The 12,296-nt window shown below is 38.5% G+C and overlaps 1 protein-coding gene across 2 annotated transcripts in view; it reads left to right on the forward strand.

Moving 5' to 3' along the window:
• The first annotated feature begins 720 nt into the window (after positions 1-720).
• Positions 721-12,296, forward strand: part of chrnb1 (cholinergic receptor, nicotinic, beta 1 (muscle)) — a 39,830-nt gene continuing 28,254 nt past the window's right edge. The window contains exons 1-6 of one of the 2 annotated variants that reach the window (XM_020922259.2): positions 721-872; positions 2,592-2,725; positions 5,247-5,291; positions 6,475-6,584; positions 10,614-10,722; positions 11,631-11,775. In XM_020922259.2, coding sequence (XP_020777918.1) covers positions 812-872; positions 2,592-2,725; positions 5,247-5,291; positions 6,475-6,584; positions 10,614-10,722; positions 11,631-11,775 — 604 coding nt within the window. In that variant the 5' untranslated portion in view covers positions 721-811. Of the gene's footprint in view, positions 873-2,591; positions 2,726-5,125; positions 5,169-5,246; positions 5,292-6,474; positions 6,585-10,613; positions 10,723-11,630; positions 11,776-12,296 lie in introns of those variants that run through there. The other variant, XM_055156497.1, reaches the window with a different exon arrangement.

The following is a 12,296-nucleotide window of genomic DNA, read 5'->3' on the forward strand; positions in this document are numbered from 1 at the left end:
CCGGCACAGTCCTTTGTTGGCCTGAAAATGCTAATTGTGGGAAATACAGAATGGTATATTTGGTCTGAGTACTCGCCAATACCATATCTGAAAAATGTACTGTATCTGAGCTTTTGCCAACACCAGTAGTGGTATCGAAACAACCCTAGCTCAAATAATGTCATACTGTCACATTAAACTTTTGTCACTTGCACTTCCTCACAGTGGGAAGAGGAAGCACAACTTTTACTCAAGTAAGAGTACTGTTACTTCATTTCATTTATTTCTTTGTTTGAGCCAGGTACAACAAAATTCAAAAACAATAACAAAAATAGTGATATATACATGACATATTTGGGACCTGGTGCTCAAAAGGAGTAGGATGAAGTTTAAAAAACTTATTGAGTCCTACCCCAGTTTACATAATCACATAGTTCACTTTTTTTTTTTTTTTCAACAAAAACATTCCTCAGGACTAAAAACACGCTGCTAGAAAAGTACGTTGAAATGTATTACTCCTTCCAGAAGGTACTCAGCTAAATGTACCTGAGTAAAAGTTCCACCTTTACTTTTACTTCAGTATATTTTTTGGCTAATGTACTACCTTTCAAACACTTAGAGTAGACCAATAGTGCCCCACTCCTCACTCTGTACCCCCCCGTCCCTGCTGTAACCCGAGGAGGCTGCAGTTGGCCTGGCTCATGTGGCTGACGGGCAACAACAGTGGGTACAAAAGTTAGCTCCAAACGCCAAGAAACAAAGAGGAGAAGCCACTGAAGGAGCTGGATTGTTGAGAAGATCGTGTTTTTTGGACGTTTGGAGACGTGGCGGGATGAGGAGCGTGGACTGGTTCCTGTTGGCATGTTGTCTGTGGAGCGTCAGCAGCATTGGGGGTAAGTCTGATTAGCTGACATGTAAATACTGGCGATGTGGAGGCTGGAGCTAGAGAGCCACGGCTAATTTTAGAAACCTAACAGTAAAGAGGAAGTTGTTCAGTTAATGGTGTTTGATACGAAAAGTATCAGGTGTTGAGATATGATTTTGTATGTTTGTTTTTAAAAAAAATGTATTTTCTTATTCTTATCAATCTGTGCATATTTGGCTATATTTGAGTCCTGGTTCATTCCTGGGATTAGTCCTAGTTCAGTCCTGTTTTAGTCCTGGTTTAGTCTTGGTTCAGTCCGTATATGATGCAAAAGTCCGGCATCTCGATCAATGTTTCTTCTGTCCAATGTTCCTGTTCCTGTGAAGTGATGACGTACTTTTCACAGTTGAGTCGCGTCTGTGAAATCGTATTTGTACTGAAGAAAGCATAATTGTAAATTTTCAATTTGTCATTGTAATTCTTGATGTTAGTTGATAGATAAAATACACATACATACATTCTATGTTCGATTGGACTCATTCAAGAGTTTTATGAATATTTTATGCTCAACTACAGCCAAATATGCACAGATTTCTATCCTATGGACACAAATATTTCTGAAAGCTTTCTTACTCCATAAATACGGTTCAGTAAAAAACAAAATCATCACTAATCACTAGATCAAAAAAGTAAAAAGGGTAAATCATGGCTGTGATACTAAAAGTCTTTATTAAACCACCAATTTTGTGCAAAGATAAAAAAAAAAAACAACAAACAAAAACACAAATTTTACTCATCAAAACAGTGAAATTGTATTGCATTCAGTTTCCTTTCTCCAAACAAGCAATATAATTGCAGCTCTTTCACAAAAGTAGTAAAATATACCAAAAAATACTACACTATACTATACTATACTATATTGATACTGTATCATAACATTAAACAATACAATATAGCAATATTTTGATACATAATATTGAAATATCATGGACTGTTGTATCAATATATCGCCAAGAGTATTTTTTTGGTATATTTTACGGAATTATTTTGTTACAGCGCTACAATTTTGTTGCCTGTTTAGAGGAAGGAAACTTTTTCATTCGACACATTTAACATTGTCACTGTTTTGAGGATTAAATGTTTGTGTTTCATATGAATTTTGCACACGAAGTGGTTTAACAAAGACTTTTAGTATCACAGACATGATTTAGCCTTTATTTTTTTACTGAACCATATCAAATCGATTTGAAATATATTCTGTTAAATTAAAGTCCACTGTATTGAGATATTGTATCACGGCCTATGTATCGAGGTATGTATCGTATCGGTAACTTTTTAATGATACCCAGCCCTAACCCCTAGTCAGGACTACTACATACATTTTCCGTTTTACCACATATTATCTGAGGACTCCCTGAAATCATTTGGCGACCTGTATGTTGAGAACCACTGGACTCTTTGTTCACTGCAAAAAAGCTTAGCCAAAATTTAAGATATAAACACTTAAATTTATCAGAAATCATGACTTCAAAGTAGTGAAATGATCTGTCCGTGCAGCAAGATCATTTTACTTGACAAGTTCTCTTAAAATAAACAAACTCTAGACTAGAATGAAGCATCTCAGAACTAGTGAGTTCATAATAAACCTGAAAACAAGACAGATATCCTGATATAAGCTTTAAAATCTTGGCGAGATCAGAGAAATTTGCAGTTTTCAGATGTGCTAATCTCTTGATGTCGTTGTCAGGGGCGACGGAGATGGAGAACACCCTGTTGAAGGCCATTTTCAGTAACTATAACCAGAAGGTGCGCCCCGCTCTGGACCCCACGGACAGGGTGGTGGTGCGGATCGGCCTGGTGCTCTCCTCCTTCGTCGGACTGGTGAGAAGAAAGCATCTCATTTACATATTTTTGGTTGGGGAGATGTCATTGCTGTGCCTGAAATGTTCCGCAGTATGACATTAAACAGCTCTACCTTACATTTATTCAGTTACAGGTGGTTTTATAGCTCAAAAATACCTAGAAAACTGACTGTGAGCGGAGTCACCTTTCCATGTATCTGACCTGTAACTTGGTCTGGTTTGGTCTCCATGAAGATAGAAAGGTTTAATCACTGTTGGGCAAGTGACTTTAAAACTGTAATGTGTTATTTATGACTTGTTACTGTCATTTGTTACATTACAATTAAAATGTAAGGCATTACACAACTGTTGCTTTACTTTTAAGTTCCTCTCACCAAAATAGCTTTGAAGATGCTGAACTTTTGTGCCGTATTTGGACTGAACTAGGACTAAACCAGGACTAAACCAGAACTGAACCAGGACTAAACCAAGATTAAGGCAGGTCCAAACCAGGACTGATCTTGGATTAGAACTTGGAATCTAGGAGTGCCCCTGAGAGAACCCAGAGCCCGTGGAACAGGGTGTCTGCGAGGCGCGATCGGGCGTCAGCTGTGGTTCGTTCCGTGGAGCGTGGAGTTCTGCGTTGGTGTTGGGAGTAACGCGTTAGAAAAGTAACAAATTACTGTAATGCTTTGCTTTTTTCTGTAACACAGTAATGTGGCATTACCAATGCCAATCAGATCTGTGTGGTTCAGACTGTCATTAAAAGATCAGATACAGGAGCACGGGATGGAAAAATCTGATTTGGGTCACTTCAGTCTGAACACAGCCCAAACGTAAAAGGTAGTTGTCAACTTGAAAACTATTGCTTCATGACATCACAAAGTGGAACAGGATGTTTTGAGCTTTGGAGATGTAAACAGACTAATAATAAAGAGTTACTCAAACAAATGTGAATGAAACAAAACACAACTTTGAGTATGTTTTTGATGAAGTAACAGCATTACGACTAAAAGCTCACAAGAGTCACTGCAGTGTCATATAGAACCTTTAATTGACTTTATCTTATATTTATTGCCTTTTAAAATATAGATTGTTACATATATATTTTCTCAGTGTTATGTAACTCTATTTCATGAAGTGGGCTGTGGTAAAGAGGCCAGATAAATGCATTGTGTTCTTCCCGTCCATGTTATAGGAGCCGACTCCCCCTATAGCACGAGTCAAGGTGACCCACTCTCTCCCCCACTGTTCCCCAGAGGAAGTGCCCAGGGCCCGGGGGTGTCCGAACACAACGCTCTTGAACACTGACCCACTTACATGTAGCATTAGCCTCCTCCGTGCTAACTATTATTAGCATTAACCTGGAGCTGGACTCACACATTTGGTTCAGTACTTTTCTTTCTTTTTTTTTTTTCATGCATTTTACATTTTGAAGAGAAGGAGTAATGTGCTAAATGTACTTTCTGGAGCGTTACCGTGTTATAATGTTGTTCCCTCATCAAAAACACGCCTGACGAGGTTTTAGATATGACCCATGTGAGTTTGAGTAATCTAGTGATCTCTCCCAAGCCCTATTCAACAGTACAATTCTCCATAAATATAAAATGATCTAAATATGTGATACTGTGTTACAGTTAAACCTCAAAGAAGTAAAACACTCCCTCTGAACTACTACTACTACTACTACTACTACTACTACTATTACTACTACTGCTACTACTACTACTACTACCCCCTGTGCACTACTACTACTACTACTACTACTACTACTACTACTACTACTACTACTACTACTACTACTACTAGTAGTAGTAGTAGTAGTACTACTACTACTACTACTACTACTAGTAGTAGTAGTAGTAGTAGTACTATCCCCTGTGCACTACAACTACTACTACTAACACTACCATCTCTGCACTACTACTACTATGACTATGACTACTACTACTACTACTACTACTACTACTACTACTACTACTACTACTACTACTACTACTACTAGATCCTATGCAGTACTACTAATACCAATACCTTACTAATACTACTACCATCCCCTCTGCACTACTGGTACTACAACTACTACTACTACTACTACTTTTACCACTAGTTCCTATGCACTACTACTACTACAACTACTGCTACTACTACTAATACTACCACTACTACTATCCCCTCTGCACCACTACTACTACTACTACAAGATTTTATTAACTCTAAATAATTCCCAATACCATTATCCAGTAGTAGTGGCAGTAGTAGTATTCACAATAAATAGATAGTTGTTTGAGATGAAATACTAGCCCAGAGTACACACACTCTACACACACACAGACACACACACACACACACACACACAGAGCCCCAGCTGTCTCACACACATTCCTCGTGAGTTTTAAATAGAACGCTCTGATCAGGAAATGGCCCACCTCCCGGAATTGTGTTGGGGAATATTTACAGTGAATGAAATCTTAAAATAAAAAGTAAACAATGTGACACTTTTTTCTTCTTCTTCTTATTTATTTACTTATTTTTACTGATTTTTGCTTTCTTTTTTGTAGAATATGAAAAATGAAGAGATGAGCACAATTGTTGTCATGGATTTGGTAAGTTTATACCACTTTAGAATTCAGAATATTTGTGTCAATATTAAAGTTTGTCTGGAGGATTTTTTTTATTGTTTCAAATTGTTAATGACATTTCAAAATAGCATTATAGTTGCAGCAGCCTTGTAATTATGACACAATTATCCATCAACTGTGGACGTGGGACAAAGATAATTATTATTATTTACTATTAGTTTAAATAAATAAATAGATGGAAAAAATAAAAGTATCACATGAAAAAAATCTACTTTAAGTACTTGTTTAAAAATGTACTTAAATTACAATTAAAGGATGAAATGTGATTTTGAAAAAGAGTTTTGCAGATTTCAAGTGATTCAACTGATTTCTTAATTTTTCTAGCCGCTTTTGTGTATTTGGTTTGCTCAAAGTTTGTTTGTAGTGAACTCAAATTAAAAATCTATGGAGGTTTCACCGATGTAAAGAAGCGTCCACCGGCTAAAGAAAAGTACTTTTTACTTTTCAGTCCAGATCTAAAATGTTGTGGGGTAGAACATACAAATGCCTACTCTCAAATGTAGAGAAGTAAAAGTAAAAGGCAAAAGTATCCACTGTAAATTAAAAAGTAAAGTACAGATACCTCAAATGTGTACTTAAGTATGTTGTACTTTGTCACAGATACAAGCACAATATGTCTTCTGTAACAGCTCGACAAAGTTGTGTTGTTAAGTTTTCAGTTCTCTGTAAATAAATTCAGCATTGTGTGAAAAAAAATAAAAAATCTGTGGACATGGTGGGGCCAGATAAACATTGTCAGGTTGTCAATCGAACTCCGCACGTTTCTAGCGTAACTGAGTCGCCGGTGCGTTGGAATTACGTGGTTTACATTCGCTTCTCACACATTCCACAAACACAAGACGGCATTTCCTCGACCAACGCAGCTGTTCTCAGCGGCTTTTTCCAACTGTAGCCACTGCGTTAACCCTAACCCGTATCAGTTTGGAGGTCATAGGGCCACTCACTATTGTTTCAGTCTTGCCCTCATTAAGATTAAACATTTATGTGCCAACCAAGCCTTGACGTCACTCAAGCACTGCAGGAAGGGGTGTCAGGGAGCTGCTGGCATTTTTTTATTTAAATTTTTTTTTTATTTTTTGAGTGGCATGTAAATTTGACAGTCAAAAATGTGGTCTGATGTGCGGACATGTTGTGTTGGTGTGACCAGGCCTGGACAGACTACAGGCTCCAGTGGAACCCCAAACAGTACGAGGGCATCACAGTGCTGAGGATCCCCGCCGCTAAAGTGTGGCTCCCAGACATCGTCCTCATCAACAAGTCAGTACGCACAACTCACACACACACACATCGTGCAAAAGAGCTGTGTTGAAGGAATCACCTGGAAGATTTGGGTTTTAAACTTCATAAACTTGACTTATTTATGCACCCAGACATGAAGTAAACATGTTCAAATCAGAATATTAATGCTGATTTATTCTGTGATAAAGTTTTTCCATCACAAACAGACCTGGAGTTGTGTTTTGTTTCATTCACAGTTCTTCTCTCAAACAGAAAACACTCTGTTCCACCTTGTGATGTCACGTGGTGATACAGAAAGTGCTCCACTCCATACACCTTCATTAGAATCATTCGGATAATTTCAGCCAGGGAATTGCCAATCTGAACTAAATGTAAAAAGTGTAGTTGTTGACTTGAAAATGATCACTTGATGACATCACAAGGTGGAACAGAATGTTTTGAGCTTTCGTGAACAATAATCTTATTGTACTCAATTCATACTAAATGCTTGTTCCATTTAAAGCCCAAAATGTTCTGCTCAGTAACCTGATGAATGCTGCTCTGTTTTATGATACAAACTGCAGGAGCTCCGGAATATTCCCAGACTAATGTATCAGCTAAAAATATAACATTTATAATTAGACTATACAAAGGCTTTGTTAGACGCTCAGACCTCAGACTCCCTCACACTTTCAGAAACCTCAGTTAGACGCTTTTAGGCTCTGTTCAGACTGCAGCCTGAAGTGACCCAAATCTGATTTTTTGGCCCCTATGCTCCTGTATCTGATCTTTTAATGACAGTCTGAATAACACAGATCACATTTTTCAAATGTGACCCAGACCACTTGGATATGTGCTCCTAAAACCCATACATATCTGATCTTTTGACATGTGACTTCAGTCGGAACGGCCAGGTCACATTCATCCCACCTTCACGTCACAAATGTACACAAACATTCTTCTCATCATACAAAAACTGTGTCTGAACTCCTTGTGAGTGAAGCAGTGAAGCATAGATCAATCCCACCACTCTGTGACTCCACACCCACACTTCACTTTCTATGGATGTTGCTGCGACTGCCCCACAAAACACCATGACCAAAAACCTCACCCTTCTCCTTCTCAATCTCCTCTTTAAAGAGCCCATCTCATGCAAAATAATTCTTTTCACATTGTATCTTCTGCACATAAACAAGCACAATTTGGGTTTTGGAACATCCATTACACAATAGTTCTGAAATCTTACTGATTTCTTGGAGACAGTCACAGACCAGGAACTATGAAAGGTCGACTATTGCTCATCCCCCCACCCGTCCTGAGAAAGCACAGGCTCCACCCTCCAAACGTGACGTAGGCGACGAGTGAGCCGCCCTTCCTCCGCCATCTCAGGGAGGGAGGGGGAGACAGGTGTGCACCCTGATAGTGGTAGGAATAAACTTTTATTCATCAGCCACAAGTGTTGAACCCGGAATTGGACGAGGACTTTGAGGTGCACGAAGCTCAAGCACCACGTCCACATCAGCTGAACATTACAGATTGGTAAAATATTAATAAACACTAGTAGATCAACTTATTATATCATGTTCACTGCAGTGTAGAACAATGAGCTTTTGCTGTCGCTTTTGTCAGATGATGCGGGGTGGAGGGGGGCAGGTGCAAAGCGTTTTCTGCTATGTCAGATGCGTCATAGGTGTATATGCAGCATCATCGTTGTAGCAGCTTTAGTTCGTTGTCACGTGGGAGGGTGGCAGAAATACACTGCAATTTGTTAAAAAAACACTGAATCAATCTAAAAATAAACACTTGGGTGACATATACAATGCCCACACATCACTCTTAGAAGGTATAAAGCTCTGAAAAGTTGATATTGCATGAGATGGACCCTTTAAAACAAATAGTCTGAACATGTTCTGGCTCTGGTACGAAAGCAGCTTTAAAATCTCCAGGTCAATGTTGCGTTCATGTTTAGGCAACTTCTGTAATCACAGAACACGCTCTCTGTGTGTGACATCGTGGTGTCCTCCAATGCTCACGCGGGACACTTTTGAGGCGTTTAAAGTTCACACTGGAGATCACATACAAGTCGCACTTAATTAAAAAATAAATAAATAAATAAATAAAATCTGGTTTGACTCTATAATATTTTTCCACATTTTTTGTCAACACTTTAGAGATGTAGACAGACTAATAATAAAGTGTTACTCAAACATGTGTGAATGAAACAAAAACACAACTTGGTCTGTTTTTGATGAGGAAACATTCTAACATGGCTTAAAACTCACAAGAGTCTATTTTCCGTAATATGGGACCTTTAATTAAACATTGAATATAACAGCCAAGTTGTTTCTGTTTATAATTTGTTGTTTTGGTTCTCAAGCCACGCATAACTTTCTCATTTGCGTTTCCAATTTCAGTGTTGAACTGCAGTTGGTTTAAATCTAAAATGTCTCTCTCTGATCTGAACGGTCACTCCCTAAACCCCAGCACCTGCTCCAGTTCTGAGTCAGTGCTAGTGCAGCCTCTGCAGCTCACCGAGGGAATTCTGGAGGTTCTGAGATTCACAAGAGACCTGAACATAAACTGAGAATGAGACAAATGCAGGATGTGTCTCTGTCTGCAGGTTAATGCTCTGGAGATAAAGGTTCAGCGGTGGTTGTTATAACTTTTTATAGCGGCGGTTTAAATGAGCCTTTAACAGTGTACTGTATAAATTCCTACACAAAAATAAATCTCGTGCACAATGAGGACGCTCTGGCTTTACAAAGACAACCCACCTAAAGACATATGGAAAAGTTTGTTTTAATGATGCCTAAATATTTAATGATGCCTTTTATAAGTTATTGATTTAGCCTTTATGGTGATTGGAGGAACATTAGGTCTGCTCAAAGTCACTGAGGGGAAGGCCTTTTATGGACGCAATAATAAACAGCCTTTTTATGACGGCGATATCAATAAACACTTTGACAGCTTTGACCTCAAGAAGTGGCGAGAAGTGTGAGCACCTCATATTTTTAACATCTTTGAAAAATATTATAGAGGAGGTATTAAACAACATCAACTTTTTGGAACTTTCTGCCATGTTATATTGTTTCTTCATCAGAAACATGCCTGAAGAGGTATGTTTACAGGGACAGTTGGGAATTTTGGACATAGGGCCTCATTTCCTTGTGAGCCAGAGTACTGTAGATATGTGGAGACACTTTTTGAAATAATCCATCCAGTCCTTGTATTTATAGAGGTCACTGGTGCTAGGCTAGTGCAAGTCAATGGCCATAGTTAGCCTGCCAATAAAAACAGTCTTACCCACTCCATAAAACACCCAAAACAAATATATTAATACATCAGACTGTCCATGTGAGTGTCTGTGTCAATAGATTAATTTTAGAAGTAAAACCAACCTTGTATTTGAAGGGTTTATGTGTGAGCAGCAGCAGTGAGTTGTACTTCCTGATAGAAAGCTCAGCAGCGGAGGACTGATATCACCGAGCACCAACTGGCTCTGTAATAGTTTGTTTACCTGCAGTTGCCATAGCGACACATAGAGCACAGGAAGAAGCCGTTCCAGTTATGGCCAAGTTCACTTCATCACAACTAACTAGAGCAGAGTATAATTACGCTGCTGCTGAGAAAATAGTCCCTCAACATGCGACAATTCATGCCATACAAGGTTAGTTTTACTTCTAAAATTGTTCTACTGACATAGACATTTACATGGACAGTCTGGTGTATTAATAGATTTGCTTCAGATGTTTTGAGGAGTGGTTAAGCTTTAGTGGCAGGCTAACTATGGCCATTGACATGCACTAGCCTAGCACCAGCAACCTCTCCAAATACAAGGACTGGATGGAATATTTCAAAAAGTGTCTCCACACATCTGCAGTACTCTGGCTCACTAGGAAATGAGGCCCTATGTAAAAAAAAAAAAAAATCTAAACTGTCCCTTCAAGTAATCTAGCGATCTTTTAAATACATTTTAAATGGAATATTCAGTGAAATATTTTTAAATAACAAGTTTCAGATTCGCCCCTGGTGCGTTTTTTACGTTATTATATTATGTGTTGTGTGCAGTAATGACGGAGTGTTCGACGTGGCCCTTCACGTGCACGTCCAGGTTTACTACAACGGCAAAGTGACATGGACGCCCCCCGCTCTGTACCTCAGCTCCTGCCAGGTCAAGGTCAGTGACCACACAGCACCCCCTATGGGTCAGCAGGCATATAGAAGTTGTTCTATAGATGCATCACGAATTTTGGAGTTCCAGTCATTGTACAATTTTTCGGAAAATCCTCCCCAGTATGCATTGTGCAATGATCGGAAGTCCGAAATTCGAAATACAGTTTTGTTGTTTGTTTAGAGGAAGGAAACTCGTTTATGTGACACATTTGACATTTTCACTGTTTTGATGATTAAAATGTTTGTGTTTCAGATGAACTTTACACAAGTAGTGATAAAGTGACAAAGACTTTTACTATCACAGACATCATTTAGCCTTTATTTTTTATTGAACCGTATCAAATTGATTTGAAATATATTGTATCAAATCGAAAGCTCACTGTATCAGGGTATCATAGCCTATGTATTAAGGTATGTCTCATATCTCTAACAGCCCTTATTGTAAATATATGTATTTTTTTTTTCAGTTTTCACTCATTAGCACTCAGTGTACCAGCAGATATTCTTGTGGCCTCTGTGTGTACATTGTTGTTAACTTAAAGAGGGGGTATTATACAAAGTTTTTTTTTTTTTTTTCATGCATGCTTGAGTGAAAGTAGAGGTGGCTAAGAGCATCAAAAACTAAAGTCAAACATGTTAATATGTTGTTTTTGGCCAATATAGCATTTTTAAAACAATAAAAAATAACAAGGTGATCAAAATACGTGATTTGTTACAGTTAATGCCCCATAGAAGTAAAATACCCCTTTAAACAATATGATTTACAAAGCCCATGTTGTCTAAAAGTAACATTCCAGACAAAGCAATAACATCTCCATGGAGAAAAGCATTTGACGGACCCACCACCAGAAAAGTTACACAATGCACCTTTAAGAGATAACACTGTTACATAAAGCCTGTGTGTGTATCCAGGTGGAGTACTTTCCGTTCGACTGGCAGAACTGCAGTATGGTGTTCCGCTCGTACACGTACGACGCCTCAGAGATCGAAATCCAGTACTCCCTGGACTCCAACGACCGACAGATTCAGGAGATTGTTCTGGACGAGGCCTTCAGTGGTGAGTCTGACCTCCTCACAGAGCCATAACTTTAATTACGCTATTTTATTGTCTGTTTCTTCGTCACAAACAGACCTGGAGTTGTGTTTTGTTTCATGCACACATGTTTAACACACAAACCCTGCACATTTAGGCTGAGAAAACACTCTGTTCCACCTTGTGATGTCATATGGGGATACAGAAAGTGCTCTGTGTTTTTAAGCTCCACACACCTTCAGTAGAATCATTTGGATAATTTCAGCCTTGGAATTGCAAATCTTTACTGAATTAAACGTAAAAGGAGCTGTTCACTTGAAAACTACTTTTTCATGACATCACAAGGTGGAACAGAGCATTTGGAGCTTTGGAGATATAGACACACTAATAATAAAGAGTTACTCAAACATGTGTCACTGAAACAAAACACAACTCCAGGTCTGTTTTTGTGGAGGTAACAACATTCTAATGTGGCTTAAACTCACAAGAGTACATTTTTTGTAATATAATTAGTGCTGTCATGTGATTAAAAAAATTGATAGATT

Source organism: Boleophthalmus pectinirostris, unplaced genomic scaffold (assembly GCF_026225935.1).
Source record: "Boleophthalmus pectinirostris isolate CB_2022bp ecotype Guang Dong unplaced genomic scaffold, ASM2622593v1 HiC_scaffold_20, whole genome shotgun sequence".
Classification (NCBI taxonomy): domain Eukaryota; kingdom Metazoa; phylum Chordata; class Actinopteri; order Gobiiformes; family Gobiidae; genus Boleophthalmus; species Boleophthalmus pectinirostris.